At 38.8% G+C, this 21,742-nt stretch overlaps 1 protein-coding gene across 1 annotated transcript in view; it reads right to left on the bottom strand.

Annotated features, from left to right (window-relative positions):
- SPEF2 (sperm flagellar 2) overlaps positions 1-14,686 on the bottom strand; it is a 196,068-nt gene extending 181,382 nt beyond the window's left edge. Inside the window, exons 1-2 of the mRNA XM_025387975.1 lie at positions 14,476-14,686; positions 3,412-3,514 (exon numbers count right to left, since the gene is read on the bottom strand). Of these exons, the coding sequence (XP_025243760.1) occupies positions 3,412-3,514; positions 14,476-14,533 (161 nt within the window). The 5' untranslated portion in view covers positions 14,534-14,686. The remainder of the gene's footprint in view (positions 1-3,411; positions 3,515-14,475) is intronic.
- Between the last annotated feature and the right edge of the window lie 7,056 nt (positions 14,687-21,742).

Raw genomic sequence — 21,742 nt, 5'->3', positions numbered from 1 at the left:
GCAGAAGTCCAGAAATGACAATAAGAACAGAAATAATAAAGCAGTTGATATGGTTAAGCTTTGTGTCCCCACCCAAATCTCATCTTGAACCGTAATCCCCACAATTCCTACATGTCTAAGGAGATACCTGGTGGGAGGTATAGGATTGGATCATGGAGGCAGCTTCCCCCATGCTGGTCCTGTGATAGTGAGTTAGTTCTCATGAGATCTGAGAGTTTTATGAGGGGCCCTTCCCACTTTGCTACTCACTCTTCTCTCTCCTGCTGCCTTGTGAAGAAGGATGTGTTTGCTTCCTCTTCTGCCATGACTGTAAGTTTCCTGAGGCCTCCCCAGCAATGTGGAAGTATAAGTCAATTAAACCTTTTTCCTTTATAAATTACCCAGTCTCAGGTATATATTTATAGCAGTGTGAAAATGGACTAATACAGTAACTTGGTACCGCAGAGAGTGGGATACTACTAGAAAGATAACGGAAAATGTGGAAGCAACTTTGTACCTGGGTAACAGGCAAAGGTTGGAACAGTTTGGAGGGCTCAGAAGAAAACAGGAAAATGTTGAAAAGTTTGGAACTTCTTAGAGACTTGTTGAATGGCTTTGACCAAAATGCTGACAGTGATATGGACAATGAAGTCCAGGTTGAGGTGGTTTCACATAAGATAGTATAGTATTTGTATATAATCTATATACATCCTTCTGTATATTTTCAATCATCTCTAGATTGCTTATAATATCTAATACAACGCCTGCGTATTACTTCATTCTTGTGGATTCAATGTAGTACTCAGTTTGTGACAAATACAAGTTTTTCTCTTTGGAACTCTGTTACTTTTTTTTCCCAAATATTTTTGAATTGCAAGTGGTTGAATTCATGGATGTGGAAATCATGGATACAGAGGGCCAACTATATTTGAGTTGTTTCTACTTTTTGGCTATTAGGAATAATCTGCTATGAACATTGTGTTATCACGTGGATAGGTTTTCATTTCTCTTGGGTGTATACCTACAAGTGGAATTGTTGGGTATGACAGTCTATGTTTACCTTTTGAGGCACAACTAAACAGTTTTTTTAAGTGCCTGAATTAAATTTGCACTAACATTATATGAGGGTTTTGATTTCTCTATGTCCTTATCATCACTTGTTATTGTCTATCTTTCTGCCTATAGCCATCCTAGTGGGTGTGAAGTGGTATCTCGTGATCTTGATTTGCATTTTCCTAAACACGAGTTGATATGGTTTGGCTCTCTGTCCTGACCCAAATCTCAACTTGTAGCTCCCATAATTCTCACATGTTGTGGGAGGAACCCAGTGGGAGATGACTGAATCATAGGGGTGGGTCTTTCCCATGCTGTTCTCATGATAGTGAATGTGTCTCACAAGGTCTGATGGTTTTAAAAACAAGAGCTTCTCTGCACAACCTCTCTCTTTGCCTGCTGCCATCGATGTAAGATGTGGCTTGCCCCTCCTTGCCTTCCACCATGATTGTGAGGCCTCCCCATCCATGTGGAACTACAAGTCCAATAAACAACTCTCTTTTGTAAATTGCCCAGTCTTGGGTGTGTCTTTATCAGCAGTGTGAAAATGGAATAATACACTAATGATGTTGAGCATCTATTCGTCTCCTTATTAGTTGTGTGTTAGCTTCTTTGGTGAAATGTCTATTCAGATCCTTTGCCTATTGTTAAATTGGATTGCCTTTTTATTATTGAGTTGTAAGTGTTACTTATATATTCTAATAGCCACATGGAGATGAGGAACTTATTGGGAACTGAAATAAAGGTGATTTTGCTATACTTTAGCAAAGAGACTGGTGGCATTTTACTCCTGCCTTAAAGATCTGTGGAACTTTGAACCTAAGAGAGATGATTTAGGATTTCTGGTGGAAGAAATTTCTAAGCAGCAAAGCATTCAAGAAGTTTGCTGCAGGCATGGAGCCCTCATGGAGAACTTCTGCTAGGGCAGTGTAGATGGGAAATGTGGGGTCAGAGCCCCCAAACACAGTCTCTAGTGGGGCACCACCTAGTGGAGCTATGAGAAGAGAGCAACTGTCCTCCAGAAACCAGAATGGTAGATCCACCGACAGCTTGCACCATGCACCTGGAAAATCCACATACACTCAACACCAGCCTGTGAATGCAGCCAGGAGAGGGGCTGTACCCTGAAAGTCACAGGGGCAGAGATTTCCAATGCCATAGGAGCTCACTTCTTGCATCAATGTGCCCTGGATGTGAGATATGGAGTCAAAGGAGATGATTGTGGAACTTTAAACTTTAATGGCTGCCCTATTGGGTTTTGATATCTGTAGAGGGTCCAGGAACCAATACCCCAAGAATACCAAAGGAGGATTGTATCCATCAATTGATAAATAGATAAACAAAATATGGTATGGTGTATCCATATAATAGAAATTATTCAGAAAATAAATATAAATGAAGAAATACTGATACTTGCTAACATGGGTGAACCTTGAAAACGTTATCCTAAGTGAAGAAGCCAGTCACAAAATGTCACAAATTGTGTGATTCCATTGATATAAAATGTGTAGAATAGGCAAATCCATAGAGACAGAAAAGTAGATTAGTAGGTGCCAGAGGCTGGATGTTTAGATGGTGGTGATGGTTGTGAAGATACTAAATATGTGAATATATTAGGTGAATTGTGGTACATAAATTATATTTCAATATAGCCACTAAAAACAAAAAACATTGTGAATTTTTTATTAGTAGTTAAGTTCTATTTTATAGTTTTAAACCACAAATAACAATACTAATTGTCTACCCAAAGCACTATATGTTGTTTCACTTCTTCTCTTAAAAGAAGGAACAATCAATTAACAAAACAGGAAGAAATCTGGTGTAAAATAAGTCCCCTTTAGAGATGAGGTCTTGCTGCAACCACATAACAGTCTCTCCTTTGTACTCTTGAGAAAATAAAAAATGTATGTGCCAGGAAGGAACAATTTCCATATTAATGGTTCTGCTTGGGTGTTTGAGGTTTGGAAGGGATCTTATGATTAATGATTCTTTGAAGTTAACTTTGGATTTTCCAAATGCCAAAGAAATTAGCTTTTCTTGAAACTGAAGAGTAGGCCAGGAGTGGAGGTGCACGCATGTAATCCCAACACTTTGGAAGGTTGAAGCAGGAGGATCACTTGAGCCCAGGGGTTCAAGACCAGCCTGGGCAACATGGCAAAACCCCGTCTATACCAAAAATACAAAAATTAGCCAGGCGTGGTGGCATGCACCTGTAGTTCCACCTATTTGGGAAGCTGAGGCAAGAGGATTGCTTGATCCCAGGAGTTCAAGGTTGCAGTGAGGTATGATCACGCTACTGCGCTCCAGTCTCGGTAACAGAACAAGACCTTGTCACAAAACAAATCAATAACAACAACAACAAAGAATAATCTCACTAACCTGCTGTCCAAAAATTCTGAAAAATCATCCTGAAGTTCAAACTTGTATAGAACTTCTCCAAGTAGAAAGCCACTGGAAAATGCCTTTGCAAATGACTTGGGACCTGAGTTTCAAAACATTGAGATAAAAACCATGAATACAATGTTGCTCATAGAGCTAATGATCCCTTTAAATATACATACACTAAAAACTACACAATATAACTGGAACTCAAAATGCTATGAATATATTTCTAGAAACGTCTTTTAATAACCAAAGGAAAAGGTTGACATTTAACATAGATATTTTACAAAGATCCCCAAATAAATATAAATCAATAATTGATGAAATACAAATTTTTGAAGGAAGAGAAAGACAATGGATAAAATTTTTTAAAAAAATGCTACCAAAAAAATTTGTAAATAACATTAGATTTAAAACCAGCCTTAAAGATATTTTATAAAATTATACTCTAATACTTTAGTTGGATAACCCATGCAATCTAGGAGGATAGCATATTTTGGCCAAGTGAGATGCAAGCTAACTTCTTTTAAACGAAGACTTCATTTTAACCTGTAAAACAATGGAAAGTTTACTAAAGCCATTTGCACGTTCTTAAAACCTCCTGAGCATAATCAAACTTCTCCTTCATGGTTCAGAGGGGACACTATGGCCCAGTTATTGTCCCATGCAATTATGGAGAGAGAGCCCAGGGAAAACTGACTTTGGAGCCAGAGACATCTGTCTTGGAATCTTGGCTCTGCCTCTTACTAGCTGTGTGACATTGGGCAAGCTGCTTCGTCTTCCTGAGTTTCAGCCTCATGTCTAGAATAGAGATAATCATATCTATATCTGATCTCAGAGAGCTGTTTAATATTAATAGCTCTCTTATGCAGTAATGTTTGAGAATTGCTGGGTACCATGCCTGCCACAGAGTAGGCACATAATGATAAGTGCAGAATTTTTTTCTTTGTTTTTTTTGATGGAGTCTCACTGTTGCCCAGGCTGGAGTGCAGTGGCATGATCTACAACCTCTGCCTCCCAGGTTCAAGTGATTCTCCTGACTCAGCCTCCCGAGGAGCTGGGACTACAGGCGTGTGCCACCACACCCGGCTAATTTGTGTATTTTTAGTAGAGAGGGGGGTTTCACCATGTTGCCCAGGTTGGTGTCGATCTTTTGACTTCAAGATCTACCCGACTCAGCCTCCCAAAGTGCTGGGATTACAGGCATGAGCCACCACGCCCAGCCGAGAAAAAATATTTTTTTAAAGTGTTCAATAGAATTTGCTTTAAAAAAAAAATGTTCTTAGTTTTGAGTTACTTGTATTTTTCTTATAAAGTAAAATATATAGAGTTACATGGTATTTAAGGATTATATATAAAATAAATTATATTATCATAGGCCAAAGCCATCATCTCTCAAATCACTTCAAAATCCTCCACAAACATTCAACATGCTTCCATCAGGGTCCTTTAGTTAGCATCGGTTGAAATATTATATGTCATTCAGTATCACAAATTCATTTTTACCAGATTCTTCTATTTTACCTGTCTGACTAATAATGAGGTGGCTAGTTGACCGTGAAGAAATAACATTCCTTCATGATTTGTAGACGTGACGCTTGGTTGTGTAGTTGCAGGAAGGTGAGCTAAATTGCTCCATAACAGCCACTACACAGTCCACACTCCAAAGATTACACCATATTATGATACTTTTTTGCATATCTGATGCCAGACCACAGTTTTCCCTAAGACTTTCTTAAGATCTGTTCTCAAAATCCTTTAGACTCAGAGGAATACCCCAATCCTTAAGTTGAGTCAATACAATAATAAAAGTAGTTTAAAAAGATGTCAATGATTCCCATTGATTCTATTTATTCAGGGTGAGTTCTTGAACTGTCTAGAATTAGAATCTATTAATTATGGTTACATAATTTTTATTTGCAATAGAAAAAATAAAAGGTAAAAAACATTAAGGGGAAACAGTGCTTTTGTCTATGGATCACTTTAGCAATAGGTAAAAAGAAATGAAACTTTTATAAGCTCTAGGAAAATGAAAGCTTCCAATCACATAAACTTGTGTTCAGCTATAGTTCAGGTGAGAACAGACACATTCCATCTATTCTTAAAGTCCACAGTCTGGCACCTATTAGTGGAGTTTGGCAAGCTTTTCCACAAACAGACCAGTTTTATCATCATTTTAAAACTATTTAGGGCAGAATGATCTCACTCTAAACCCATGATACATTCTTTCAGAGTTGATGGTTTGATGCCCTTCCTATCAGTCATATCTGTCCTTCCAAAGCTATGTCTTAATGTGAAACACTGAAGCAATTCTTGAGAAAATATAGTTAGAGAACCGTATGTCCCAAAGCTTCCAGCAGGAGAATTTGAAATCCATGGCATACCTGAGCTTTATAACTCAGCTAGATCTACTGTACCGCCTGGAACACCTTACAGCACAAGTTAAGCTTGAGCTTCATAACCTAGGCAATGATGTTTTCTGACTTTAATGCGACACCACTTGAATATCATAATGCCTTGTGATGCTACTAAAATGAGGATTGGCTTGATCTTATACCAAATGTCATCTGTTATTCAGCAAGTGTCTTCTGGCTTCATACCTCAGTAGTCTTTAAAGCAACTGAAATCCAAAGGGTTCCTTCTGCTCCAATGGGCCAAAGTGTGCCACCTCCTGCTGTGTCACTGCAGCTTTCTCCTTCCCTCACAGACTCCAAAGCTCTCGTTGCCACCACGATCCTCAATGTGCCACCCAGGGTGCTCTAGCTGTGTCTTTCACCTCTTCTCTCTGTTGCTTCCTTCTTTCTGCCTCTTCCCTTCTCTCCTCCCTAACCTATCCCTATACTTCCCTTAGTTTTCTAAAGAGCCACTGGACCTAAAACCATTATTCATCTATGGATGTACCTGTGTCTTTCTCTTCCTATGCTATCAGGCTCTTGTCCCAGTTTTTGGCTTATTGCTTTCTGTTCAAGAGCTGTTGCTATGTTACCTTCAGGTAATCTCTTTTCCTTCCTGCATCCCTCTGGGGTTTGCACTGTGCCTGTTGTTCACGTTGACTGAATGCTGAAAGTCTAGCCCAGGAATAACTGGGGAATACTAAATCCCTTTCCTTCATCTTCAATTTGGCTGACAAATGGTCTGTAGCAAACCATTTTCTACAAAAAGGTAGCCAGAAAAATAAAATCATTACCCATTTCCTTTGAAATGGCATGACATATTAATAAGGCAATTACGATATGGATAAAATAGAAGTGTTTATAGTATAAAGGTTAAAGAAGGATAGTAAACACTTATGTACTTCACTATCAGAGTAGTTTACAACAAATAAGCAAGTACCAAAATATCTGTCTGAAGTTTTTTATGCATAAGACACTTCAGATTTCCCATGTGCCACATTAGCAGAAACTAGAACAATGAATGAAGAATATAGAAAATGAGAAAAGCAACAAAGGGGAAACTTGGAGAAAAAAATTAAAGAAAAAGAAAAAAGAACACGTATAAGAAATTAGACGAGGAAAGAAAAAGCTGAAGAAAAAGTGTATACACTGGGACTAATAGATTAAAACATATAAGAAGACAGGGCCGGACCCGGTGGCTCATGCCTGTAATCCCAGCACTTTAGGCTGAGGCGGGCGGATCACGAGGTCAGAAGTTCGACACCAGCCTGGCCAATATGGTAAAACCCTGTCTCTACTAAAAATACAAAAAGTAGTTGGGCATGGTGGCATGTGCCTGTAGCCCCAGCTACTCAGGAGGCTGAGGCAGGGGAATTGCTTGAACCCGGGAGGCGGAGGTTGCAGTAGGCCAAGATTGCGCCACTGCACTCCAGCCTGGTGACAGAGCAAGACTCCATGTCAAAAAATAAAAGAAGACAGATAAGAAGCCACAGAGAGACAGAGTAAGAGACAAAGGTGATAGGGAGAGAGAGAAACAGTGAGGAAAAAAGAAAAGGAAAGAAAACGCTTATTTTTTTTTTCTGTTTGGTTTGTCATGTTCTTCTTCCCACAAATGTCACTGAATACTATGACTAATTTCAGGATGCCCACCTCTATAAAGTAATTTGCACTAACAATTGAAATTTTGTATGGGGAAAAAGAGGTAGGTTGACTCCAGAACAAGCAACAATGAAAGAATATGATAAGTAAATAAACCGTGGGAGCCCAGTGACAATCTTCATCCTAAACCCAAAATTACTTACATCTGGGATTAAAATTATTTAGCAGCAACTCAACCCCGCCTCTAATCTTCCAAGCCACATGCCTGGTCCCCATCACTAAAGTTTCCTTTTCTAATAAATCTTTGATGCAGGCCTCGGTGATGGGTCTATGTTAGGCTGGGACAGCAGGTGAAATGATCTATGTGCCTTTCCATCAAAATGGCCCTTAGCCAGCAGGAGGAAGCACAGAAAGCCATCCACATTCCACATGGTGATAAGGAGAACACAGGTTCTGGAGAAAGATTCTCTGTTAGACTCGTGGCTCATTTACAAGCTGCTTCACCTTGGACAACTATGTAGCCACAGTTTCTCATCTGTAAAAATGAGAGAGTGATGGGCTCTACCTTATAAGAGTAGTTTTGAGAATTAAATCTTGTATGTAAAATGCTTAGCACACTGCCTGGTCCACAGTGAAAGTTCAGTGATTATTTTTATTGTTATTATTACTGTCTTCTAATTTAAGAAAACAGGTCATATTAATTACACAAACTGTGAATAACAGATCCTTAATGATTACAGTACAAACATGCTTGTTTAAAACACAATTCAGTACTCAGAAAGCAAATATTTGGCAATTCCTGGCATTCATATACAGGTCCACTCTTTAGGCCAGATAGGCTATAACTCCCCCACTGGTCTGGGGAAGCACCTGTACTTAAACACAGTCTATTGATACAGCAAAATATTTAAATAGTCACATCCAGTGAAATAAATAAGGACTAAACAGCCTCATGGCATTTCTGGTCAGGTTTTGCTGCCAAATGAGTAATGTACAAAGTTGCAGTTTTCAGAGGTTTTTGGATTTTAGAATTTTTGAGGTAAGGGACTGCAGACCCATACCATTTTACACTCTGTGGCCTTTACTCCTCCTTTACTAGAGTAGGAAAGATCTAGCCTGCACTATCAACTACATTTAAAAAGCCAAGCAAATTTACTCTCATTTGAGATCAAACAAACAAACAAACAAAAAACCCTGCTGAAGGCTTGGAACTGGCATGGTCCTACCAGGCTGTGGTGTTCCTAGAAACTGGCTGGGTGCCCACAGCTAGGCCTTGGCATTCTCCCGCTGAACATAACCAATTTCACAGCACACCAACATCAGACTCTGTGACACTGATGGAGCAAAACAAAAACAAAATCCCTCTGTAATCATGTCTGAGCTCAGACCAAAACAAAAATATTGTCCAAAACACAAAAATAACCAAGTATGTCCCTATTCCGGCCAATAAGAATGATTGCTGCTTCTCTACTAATTATAGCTTTGCTTTGATCATTTTTCTCACCTTCTAGATAAGATTTATTAAGATACCTAAATCATAAAATTGCCTATGCTTCTGGACAGGATTTCATTCACAGCAAGGCACCACTTCCTGGAACCCTCCTCAAAAATACCTAACACAAGCCCAAGTCATTTCTAGCACCTTCTTACCGAGATGCCCCGCAGTCCTCATGGTACATGTTCTCTCTTGTTACAACAAATCTATAAATCTAATTTTGTGCAAATACAGATGTGTCCTGAGATCTTCGGCAGGGGATACTGATGTTTTCTTTCCTTTAGTCAGAATAGGATGCTCAGTCTTCACAGTTTTATCCTTTGAAGGCTTTGTCATAATTCCTGAGATTTACTATCTGAAACTAAATCTCAATTGCTATATTATAACCCTTTTTAATTGTGAAAATACTGAGCATCAGTCTTTTCTTGGAACTCTATTTTTTAAAATTTTTGCTTTGATTTACACAATAGCCTTCTGCTAGTAGACTTGCTGTATTAATTTTTAGTCAATGATAGCCAAGTTTTAATCAAGAAAAACGCTGCAAGGCTAGCCAGGAAGTATCGAAATCTGTTGCTTTACATCAGAAGCAGTATAGTTTCTAATGATTCTGAGAGTTTAAGTGTGAGAAAATGTGTAAGGTTTAGACTCCAGGTTTAAAGAAGACAAGAACTAAAAGGTAGCAGGCTCAGAATCTCCTGCTAACTTGCTACTACCTAGGTGCATAATCCTAAACAACGCTCTTAACACATCTGATTAGATTTCCTCATCTGCTGAAGAATTAAATGATGTTCAAGATTATTTTTCAGATCCAAAGTTATATGATTCCGTAATGTGGTAAGGTTACCACAATACATTATGAACTTTTATTTTATTTTTATTTTGTTGCACAAAAATGAATATTCAATGGGATTTTTTGATATCTCTATCTTTTCTTAAAATAAAATATGATCCTTCTGAAAACGTTAGGACAAAAGAACGAATCAAGAAAGTATCATTAATGCAGGAGAGGATGCCCCTAAAATTTAGGACAAAGAGTAGAAAATATCACTCTCCAAAACAAATGCTACTAAGGTTTAATATAAAAGGACAAGATTAATCATCTATGGAAACCCATTTGAAAAAAAAAACCCAAACCCAATTAACAAGGAGCATAGATTGTCTCTTAAAACTCACAAAAATGTATCTATTTAATTTTTTGATATATCATGTAAGCAATGATTAATATATCCCAATATATTAATTAGCCTTATTTAAAATAGGAATATGCCCTAGCAGTAGAAAAATTCACAACTATTGTAATTTCAGAAGCTTTTGGTAGTAGAAGTAACATTGGAAAATACTATTGAACAATGTGGCTTCCCTAAGTACTGTAAGTCAGAGGGGCAGGAATTATGACTTTAATCTAATCTAATTTCACCTATCACTGCTATCTAGATGAAATATCTCTAGATCAGAAAAAGTAAAACACAGCACACATTAGCTTTGACTGCCTCTCCAACAACGGAACCATTATTTAGCCTCACAAGGCAGCAAATGCACAGGCTCGGCATTCTCTCCTGTTTCTTTGTCCCAACAAGCAACGATGGACTGGGCCACTTCCGAACAAACACTAATTCATCCACCTTTGCCACTTAACCATCTAGGAACTAGGTTATGCCCTATGATATTATAACATGCCTAGATGGCTGAATTTTTGTATTTCTTGTGACTTCAAATGCAAAATAATCCTTATAAAAAGAGCTCAAATGAATATATTGGAAGAGTTACTTAAACATATATATTTATACCTAAGTTTAAAACTTTAATGTCCAATATAGGACCTAAAAGCTTAAGTTCAAATTCTAGCTCTACGGCCTACTAGCTATAAGACCTTGAACAAATTACTAAGCCCTCTCCTCCTCCTGACTCACCTGAACATCCAGGGCAATACCTCTTAGGGTTGTTTTTTTTTTTTTTTTTTTTTTTTTTTTGAGGCGGAGTCTCGCTCTGTCGCCCAGGCTGGAGTGCAGTGGCCCGATCTCGGCTCACTGCAAACTCCGCCTCCCGGGTTCCCGCCATTCTCCTGCCTCAGCCTCCCGAGTAGCTGGGACTACAGGCGCCGCCACCACGCCCGGCTATTTTTTTGTATTTTTTAGTAGAGACGGGGTTTCACCGTGTTAGCCAGGATGGTCTCGATCTCCTGACCTCGTGATCCGCCCGTCTCGGCCTCCCAAAGTGCTGGGATTACAGGCTTGAGCCACCGCGCCCGGCCAGGGTTGTTTTTAAGATTAAATAAGAAAATATATGTAAAGAGCTTAGAACAGGGTCTGGTATACCTACATAAATGTTCAATAAGGGATAACTTTCATTATTTATTATTCTTTCATTCGTAGACTTCATTTGAACTCCATATAACTGTTCCACAAGCTCCCACAATACTTTATTATAATATGCTTATGACATTTCAACTAAAGTATTAAACCTCTTTTTCTCCTATTTTGTCATGTGATGTTTGGCTTCTTTTGATTTTTTATCTTTAATGCTCTATTGAATTTTCCCTTCAAATTACAAAGGCAATATAAGCAACAAGCCAGATAACAGATGTATAAAGAAAAGCTAGCAATCTCCCACTTCCCCAGGGTAATCCTTATAACACACTTGCTTATATCCTTCCACACTTTCCTTTATTCTTACGCAAACCATAATATGAAGACTCATGTGTATGTCAATAGTCCAGTATATGTCTTTCCATACTTTTCTTCATGTTCATATAAATGTCCATATTCATAAGTGTGTGTTTCCTAATTGGTACAAATATATAATTATACTAGTCACAGTAAGCTCTAACTTTTGGTTTTTACTTGACAAAAATACATAAATATCCTTTAGGCCAAAAGTTATAGCAGTTAACTCATTCTTTGTAATAACTGCATAACAATTCATAGTATGAATAAAGCACCATTTATCCAAGCATTACACTTCTGAAGGATACTCAGATTGTTTTCAATTTTTATTTTTGCCCCTGTAATTCATGTAGCAATAAACATCCTTGTTCAAATATCCTTATACGTTGGAGTTTTTATTTTTATTTGATAGATGCGGAGAAATAAGATTTAGAATTTATATCCAAAGTGCTATTTTAAATGCTTTACATTTAATATCCCATTTAATCTTGATACAACCAGATGAGGTATCATTATTATTGTTGTTTTTAAGTATGATGAAATTTAGGTAAATAACTTGTCCAAAAGATTTCCAAGCAGTCTAACCTCCAAGTTCTTGCTCTTTACATTTCCCTTACCCAGAAATTGCCTGATTACTTTCCCCAGAGGTTGTACCTACTCACAGTCCTTCCATGATAGATTCTACTAACCATCCAAAGCCTTCCGTTGTGCACCACAGAACAGTTTATCTGGTGATGGGACAGCAGCAGTAGGAAATGTGCTTCCTTGGGTGCACAAATCCTAGCTTGTTGGCTTACAAACACAGTTAAGTGTGTTCCCTATAGTCCAAAGGCCTTTTACAATATGGAATCTGGTTACCTCCTCGAGGACTCTTTAGGTCTATCTCTCTTATAGTAGTTGCGATTAAAAAAAATTAATACATTTGCTAGTGAATGGAAAGCAGGACACTCCATTAGAACGGGGTGTCTCTGCTAGCTTCCAGATCTACAACTCAGGAAAGCAGATGCCAGGAAGTTTCCATTCATAGGCTAAATGTTGTTAAAATTCTTACTTAGTCTTCAGCCTTTTCATGTTTACAGAATGAAGTCATTCTTTCTCCACCTCTCAAAACCAAAATTTCCAAAACTAATTAAAATTATAATGGCACCTACTGTTTTTATTTTATGTGTCTTTATTAATTTCATTTATTTCTCCTAAAAGTATTTCAAAATGTTGCAATAGAGTCCTGGGGACTTCAGCAAAGGGTGGTTTTTGTTTTGTTTTGTTTTTTGTTTGTTTGTTTTTTGAGACAGAGTCTCGCCCTGTCACCCAGGCTGGAGTGCAGTGGCGCAATCTCGGCTCTCTGCAACCTCTGCCTCCCGGGTTCAAGCGATTCTCCTGCCTCAGCCTCCGAAGTAGCTGGGACTACAGGCACCCGCCACCATGCCCGGTTAATCGTTGTATTTTTAGCAGAGACAGGATTTCACTATGTTAGCCAGGCTGGTCTCAAACTCCTGACCTCATGATCCGCCTGCCTCAGCCTCCCAAAGGGCTAGGATTACAGGCGTGAGCCACAGTGCCCAGCCCGGGTGTGCTTTTTACTAATAAAATAAATGAACTAAATTAAACTAAGCAATATGTATCTGCTTTTCCTTTAGAAGAGTACAACTTAAGGGCATGATATTTTATTTTGGCTCCTATGGTGAGACAGGAATAAGAAACAATAAATGCTAAATATTGTACCCAGTCCATCATATTTTAGCAAATCAACAGTTGGAGACACAATGGGATAATTATAGAATACCAGGAAAGAATTTATTGCGGTTCATAGGGAGTGTGTACATGGTCATTTGACAAAGAAAGAGTCTGACGTTTCTGCCTCAAGAAATGCAACAGGAGATGCTCTGTGTTAAAGATCCTCATGCTGAGAGTATTAATAACTACTTTGCACCCACAGAAACACTACCGATCTAGCAACTTCTGTGGATAACCTAAGGTTGAACTGGCACCACTGCCTCTCTGGTAGCAAGCTGGTGTTAAGCAAGTTCTTCTGGGAAAATGAACTGAAATGACTTCCTGAAAACCTCTTCCCTTAAGGAAAAAAAACAAAACAAAAAAAAACCAACTGAAAAATGAACTCCCACTGAAGAATTACCAGGCAGTCAAGGAAGCTGCCAGCATGTAAAATTGCCTCTGCGGTTGTCAGACTTGGAAACTTTGGGTGGCAACTGCATGGTTAGGATAAAATTAGGTTGGTGAATAAGGTCAGCTCTGGGCAAGAGCCAATAGTGACCAGAAATAGCTAAAGTTTGTGATTTGGGGCTTAAAATTTACTAAAATTTGTAAATGTTAACGTATTCTACATTAACTTATTTTACACCCACCCTCCCCTGCCGGTCAGTTAAGTATGGAAAGCATTATTAGGTCCATTTTATAGAGAAGGAAACACATTCAGAGAAGGTATTGTAACTTGTCCAGGGGCTTCATATTTCATCGACTAGCCAGCAAGCACACCATGCTTCTGCTTCTGGTGATGTGAAGGAGGCATCGTTAGGGTCACACTACAGAGTTCAGCAAAGTTTCCTCTCCACAGAAGCAAAAGAGACCTTCCTAAACCCGCTGATTGCCTAGAACCACATCACAAGTCAAAATGCCTGCGGGTTGGGCCCACCGTGACAAGAGTGGGGACGTGAGAGCGGCAGAGTAGGGACGTGACAAGGCCTTGCCCTGGCTGGGGTGAGCTGTAGGGAGGTGGCAGGACGGACCTGGGGCACTACGAAGCAGAGCTGCTCACTGCGGGGTGCTGCCGGCTCCGCAGGTGCCCCACCTGCGCAGCTCGCGCCCTGCCCGCCACCTTCCCTGAGTGCTCTGAGCTGCAGGTTCTGTGCTCCGCTAGCCCCTCAGCCGCTCGCCCCTGGCTATGGTCACTCACTCACGGTCCGGGACACCTTCAACTCCTTGTTGAGCCACTGGCACAGGATCTCCGACATGGTTTAGCCGGTGCCTCAGACCGCAGGCAGGTGCTAAGAAACTCGCCAGGAACCAAGCCCGCCCTCCCGCGTCCTCCTGTTGCCAAGGGCAACCCTTTGCTAAGGAAGCGTATCCAGGCTGGAACTAGACGAAAGGCATAGAGAAGAGGGGACGCCAGGGCTCAGCCGCAGACGACAGAAAATCGTGTTCCGCCACCTGCTGGCGGGTAAGACCTGAGCGTGCGCCAGCGCGGGAGGAGGCAGTGGGGGCCTGTGAGAGAAGTTAGGGAGCAGTGGGTGTGGGCAGGGGCGAGGCGGGAACACTTAGGGACACAGCAGGGGCTTCTTGGGTGAGCAGAAAGAAAAACGGGAGTCTCCTCAGGGCTCCGTGGCTCACGCCAATAATCCTACCACTTTGTAGAGGGTGTGGCGCTCGCTTGACGCTGGGAGTTCAAGACCAGCCTGGGCAAGGTAGCAGAAACCTTTTTTTTTCTATAAGAAATTAAGCGGGCGTGGTGGCTTGCGCCTGTGGTCCAGCTGTTCAGGATGCTGATGTGGAAGGATCAACCCAGGAGGCAGAGTTTACAGTGAACCGAGATTGAGCCACCGCACTCCAGCCTGGGCAACAGAAGGAGACTCTGTCTCAAAAAAAGAAAAAAGAAAAAAGAAGAACAAGAAGGAGAAGGAGAGGGAGAGGAAGAAGAGGAGGAGGAGGGGGAAGAGGAGGAACAGGAAGAAGAGAAGAAAGGAGAAGGAGAACAAGAAAGAGGAGAACCAGGAGAGATCAAAGAAGAGGAAGAAAAATTAAAAAGAAGAGGAAGAAGAAAAAGGGTATTTGTGGTATCCATCACCTTGAGTATTTATCATTTATATACGTTGGTAACATTTCAAATCTTCTCTTCTAGCTATTTTGAAATATACAATGTATCATTGCTAACTATAGTCACCCCAGTTGCTAGCTAACATTAGACCCTATTTCTTCCATCTAACTATAAGTTTGTACCCATTCACCAACCACTCTTCATTTCCCCTTCCCACCCTCACATCCTTTCCAGCCTGTGGTACTGATAATTTTGTTCTCTATCTCCAGGAGATCAACTTTTTTAGCTACCACATGTGAGTAAGAACATGCAGTATTTGTCTTTCTGTTGCCTGGTCTATTTCACTGAACATAATGGCCTCCAGTTCCATCTATGTTGCTGCAAATGACCTGTTTTCATTTTTTTCTGTAGACAAATGGTATTCCATTATGTATATATACATTTAAGTCTTTAATCCATCTTTTTTTTTTTTTTTTTTTTTGAGACGGAGTCTGGCTCTGTCGCCCAGGCTGGAGTGCAGTGGCCGGATCTCAGCTCACTGCAAGCTCCGCCCCCCGGGTTTACGCCATTCTCCTGCCTCAGCCTCCCGAGTAGCTGGGACTACAGGCGCCCGCCGCCTCGCCCGGCTAGTTTTTTGTATTTTTTAGTAGAGACGGGGTTTCACCGTGTTCGCCAGGATGGTCTCGATCTCCTGACCTCGTGATCCGCCCGTCTCGGCCTCCCAAAGTGCTGGGATTACAGGCTTGAGCCACCACGCGCGGCCTTAATCCATCTTGAGTTGATATTTGCATGTGGTGAGAAATACTTTTCAGCTTTTCTCTTCTGCATATAGATAGCCAATTTATCCAGCACCATTTATGGAAGAGGGTGTTCTTTCAACATAGTTCTTGGTACTTCTGTTGAAAATCAGTTGTCTGTAAGTACGTGGATTTATTTCTGGGTTCTCTATTCTGTTAGGTTGTTCTTTGTGTCTATTTTTATACCACTACCAAGCTGTTTTGATTAACATAGCCTTGTAATGTAATTTGAAGTCAAATATTGTGCTGTTTCCAACTTATGCTGTATTAATTACTATAGCCTTGTAATATAATTTAAAGTCAGATACTGTGCTGTTTCCAGCTTTGTTCTTTATGCTTAGGATTGCTTTGGCTATATGGGTTCTTTATTGGTTCCATATGAATTTTAGGATTGTTTTTTCTATTTCTGTGAAAATGATATTGGTATTTTTATAGGAATTGAATCAAATCTATAGATTGTCTTAGGTAACATGATCATTTTAATGATATTAATTCTTCCAATTCATGAACATGGGGTGTCTTTCCGTTTGTGTCCTCTTCAATTTCTGTCATCAATGTTTTGCAATTGTTCTTGTAGGGTCTTTCATTGCCTTGGTTAAATTTATTCCTAGGTATATATTTGTACTGTACTAATTGTAAATGAAATTGCTTTATTTATTTATTTATTTATTTATTTATTTATTCATTCATTCATTGGTGGAGATGAGTTCTTTCTATGTTGCACAAGCTAGTCTTGAACTCCTGGGCTCAAGCAATCCTCTGCCTTGGCCTCCTAAAGACTTGGGACTACAGGTTTGAGCCTAATTTATTTGGCTAGGACTTTCAGTTCTCTCTTGAATAAGAGTAGTGAAAGTGGACATCCTTGTCTTGTTCCAGTTTTTAGAGAAAAGGCTTTCAACTTTTCTCCATTCAATATGTTAGCTGTGGGCTTGTCATATATGGTCTTTATTATTTTGAGGTATGTTCTTTCTATGCCTAGTTTGTTGAGAGTTTTTATCGTGATGGAATGTTGAATTTTATTAAGTGCTTTTTCTGCATCTTTTGAGATCATCACATGGTTTTTGTCCTTCATTCTGTTGGTGTGATGTATAACATTTATTGGTGTGTGTATGTCAAACCATCCTTGCATCCCTGGTATAAATCCCCTTTGATCATTGTGTATTATCTTTTTGATGTGCTATTGAATTCAGTTTGCTTGTATTTTGTTAAGGATTCTTGCATCTATATTCATCAAGATATTAACCTGTAGTTTCCTATTTGGGTTGCATTCTTATCTATTTTTGACATCAGGGTAATACAAAGAATGCATCAGGGAGAATTCACTCCTCCTCAGTTTTTTAAAGAATAGTTTGAGGAAGATTGGTATTAATTCTTTATACATTTGGTAGTATTCAGCAGTGAATCCATCTGGTCCTGTGCTTTTGTTTGTTAGGATAATTTTTATTACTGATTCATTCTCTCTAGTTGTGATTGGTCTGTTCAGGTATTGTATTTCTTCCTGATTCAATCTTGCTAAGTTGAGTTGTTCCAGAAATGTATCCATTTCCCCTGAATTTTCCAGTATGTTAGCATAGTTGTATATAATAGTCTCTGATAATAGTTTATATTTCTGTGATATCAATTGTAATATCTCCATTATCATTTGCTGATACTATTTGGGTTTTCTCTCTCCTTTTATTGATTACTCTAGTTAGCAGTTTATCAATTTTGTTTACCTTTTCAAAGAACCAACTTATCATTTTGTTGACCCTTTGTGTTTCTTTTTTATTAAAGTCCCTATTTTGTTTAGTTCTGTGCTGTTTGTTATTTCTTGCTTTGTGCTAATTTTGGATTTGGTTTGTTCTTGCTTTTCTTGTTTCTTGAGGTGTGTTGTTAAACTGTTTATTTGAAATTTTTCTACTTATTTGATGTGGGCATTTGATGCTATAAACTTTCGTATTAGTTCTACTTTTGCTATATCCCACAGGTCTTGGTATGTCGTGTTTCCATTTTCATTTGTCTCAAGAAATTTTTTAACCTCCATCTGAATTTTTTCATTAACCTATGGAAGTTCAGGAGCATGTTATTTAATTTCTGTGTATTTATATGATTTATGTGGTTTCCAAAGATTCTCTTTATATTGATGTCCATTTTTATTCCACTGTGGTCTGAGAAGATACTTAATATGATTGCAATTTTTAAAAATTTTTTGAGACATGTTTTGTGGCCTAACATACAGTCTATCCTAGAAAGTGTTCCCTGTGCTATTGGAAAAAAAAAATGTATTTTGTGGTAGTTGAATACAAAGAGAGTCTTGATTGAAAATTTATGTTTGTCTTTTCAAGAAGCCATATTGAGGCTCTTGTTCTAATGGCAGCGATTTTGTCATTGATTTACAAATAGTTTTAGTTGCTATATTATATGGGCTACCTTTGCATTAATAGAATGTATCTTATTCCTTTTATTCTCAGACCTAGTATAGGACCTGACATGCAGCTAGCATTCAATAATTTTTATTGGCAATGGTGGCAGAACTAACAATTAGGATTATTGACATCTCTATATTGTTTTGAGAGGTGAGATTTTATTAAACTACTTTTCTAGTCAGTTTTACCTTTCAAGTAATTATTTAAAATTGTATTTTGACAAAAACTCATCCGTGGCATGCTAATTCAGTTTTAGCAAAAATGCAGCTGGGTTCATTCAGTGAAAATCCCCAACCTTGGATATCTGATCAAATTCTAATCTTCCACCATTCCCAGGACTTATCACTATGGCCTGTCTTCAGCAAGAAGAATCCTGTCAAGTCAGTCAAGCTAGAATCTCCCTGACCCTGACGTTTCCTTTTAGTAATTTTTTATCCACTGATCACCACCATGCTCTTTGGCTATAAATCCCCACTTTTCTTTGTATTTGGAGTTGAACTTGATTTTTCTCCCCTATTGTAAAACCCCATTGCAGTGGTCCCTTGAATAAAGTCTTTCTTACCCTCTTTAACAAGTATCAGAAAAATTTTTGTTTAACAATTTCTAAAGGTTTAGATGGAATGATAGAAAAAAAAGTATATATATAAAATCTATGCATTATCTTATATGTACAATAATATAGAAGTAATTGTTTGTTGTAAATACAAGAAACTTCCCTCAATGAGACCTAGATACACCAAATTATGATTCTTTTCAATCGTTGGCACAGTAACAGTAATGTCCAATTAGACCAATCTCTCTTGAGATTGATCTGAAGTTAATCTGGGTGTCCTGTTGAATAAAAACTTAGTACCATTACTAAGTACTTAGTACCATTTCATTCTTGGCTTTACTTCTAAACATCCCATCACATGAGTTTTCTTGGTATCTCTAATGTGTGCACATTGTCATTTTGGTTTGATGGTTCTGTTTCAAATATGTTCTTATAGTAAACTCAAATTTCTTCTCCAGAGAACTGTCTGACTTCCTATGTCCATTTTATAGAACTAACTAATTGTATTTAGTAACAATATCTCAGGAAGTGGGAAGTCCAAGCAGGATATGATCTTATTCAGAGTAATTATCTTAACAACTTATGGAAAAATGTGGATTATTTTGGTTGAGGTAAAACGGCCTAATCAACCCAATACAGCAGGCAAGGCTACAGTTGGAATTCTGAGAGAGCTTTATTGCCACAAAATTGGAGCCTGATATATTCAATGTGTTTCACTCTAGAGTTATTCAAATTAGGAAGACTGCAAGATTGTACAAAGCCCCTATAGCTTGGGGAATATATGTCCTAAAACTGTGTCTGCTGGAAGCACTGAATCCCTGAGCATGCTTCTAGGCGGTGGATACATACCATGCGGTGGCCTCTGAGGCAGTTCTGCTTGTGGTCCTCCTAGTAGTATGTTTAAATTGATGACCAGAGCTAAGTTAGTAAGAGGTTCCAAGCTTTACTATTAGTCAGTAGGACCTGGGGGATTGAAGTTCATGAAATGCAGGTTGCTGAAAAGATTGCTCTTTGGGAAGGGCATAGATGATAGAGCACCAAACTTCACAGCAGCATTGATAGAGAATGACTAAGCTCATAAACACTGGTAGATATGTGTGGGCTGTTATTCTCACATCAAAGTGAAATACTTCTGTGCCTATCTATAGGAATTGTTTGGTTGTTGTTTGTATCAAAAGCTGTTTGTGCTATTCATTTTTGGTATCCAGCTTGGAACAACATAGTCTGCCCATACGGTATTTTGGAAAAAGAGTGTCTATACAGGATTTGGATAAATGAAGATGCAGACACGTTACAAAAAGATAAAAGACAAAGTCATTCATTTTACAAAAAAGAGCATGATACTCATTTCAGTTCACAAAACATCCAACTTGAAAAAGATCTGACATTAAAATACCAATAAAAATGTGCTGTCACTGAAATACGTGCATTTTACTATGTAAATGCATAGTAACTTGAAATTGCTATTTTATTTACTTACTTACTTACTTACTTATTTTTGAGACAGAGTCTTGCTCTGTCACCAGGCTGGAGTGCAATGGTGCGATCTCGGCTCCCTGCAACCTCTGCCTCCCAGGTTCAAGCGATTCTCCTGCCTTAGTCTCCTGAGTAGCTAGGGCTACAGGCACGTACCACGCCCAGCTAATTTTTGTATTTTTAGTAGAAATGGGGTTTCACCATGTTGGCCAGGATGGTTTTGATCTCTTGACCTCATGATCTGCCCTCTTTGGCCTCCCAAAGTGCTGGGGTTACAGGCGTGGGCCACCGCGCCCAGTCAAGTTTAAGATTAAACCTATTGTGCGCCCATTAAACTCCCTGCTTTGGACAAGGTTTCTAGCACAGCCCATATTAGTATTTAGAATTATTAAATGATATATTAGTTCTCCCATGAAGAATCAGCTGGAAGAGATTAAATAACTTGACAGTTCTCTTTCTCTTCCTGAGATGGCTTTCTTGTTGTTTTTAATAAAACATTTTAGAATATTTGGTCCCCTCACCTGATTGTAACTACCACAGCAATCCTAAAACTAAAAGCTTTCTTTTTTAAAGCATCACCTGTCATTTTAATTATAAATCTTTATTTGTTTTTTTGTAAATACTCAAGGAGAAATTATAGTTACTTTGAGACCACAAGTTGGTTTGGAAATGTATGCTTTGTAATAAAATGCAATTCATTAAAAGTATACCTAATTCTTTTAATAATTAATTAATTAATATTATTCATTATTATAACATTTTTTACACCAATGCAACAATCAACACAAGATTTCCATGACCAAATGTTTGGGGGGTTTTCTCCACATACCAAGCAGTGGACAGCAACTGGGTGTCCTCTAATTCAATTCAATTCTGGTGCTGTCTTCCTGGAGATAGCCTTAGATCTCGCAGATTGAGGGCTCATTCCCACAAGATGCCTCCCCTTCAGATACCAGTACTGAGTCTAAGCCTCTGGAACTTCTGACTGATCAGCTTCAAGCTGGGCTTCTCATGGCCTCCCTCTTTGGGCTTGATTAATTTGCTAGAGTGGCTCAGAGAACGTTTACTTAGGTTTGTTGGTTTATTATAAAGGGTATTATATTACAAAGGATACAGGTGAAGAGTTGCATAGGGCAAGGCATAGGAGAAGGGGTGCAGAGCTTCCATGCCATCCACAG

The sequence above is a fragment of the Theropithecus gelada genome, chromosome 6, assembly GCF_003255815.1.
Source record: "Theropithecus gelada isolate Dixy chromosome 6, Tgel_1.0, whole genome shotgun sequence".
Taxonomy (NCBI): domain Eukaryota; kingdom Metazoa; phylum Chordata; class Mammalia; order Primates; family Cercopithecidae; genus Theropithecus; species Theropithecus gelada.
The sequence above is the reverse complement of the archived record's forward strand: the minus strand, read 5'-3'. Positions and strand labels throughout refer to the sequence as shown.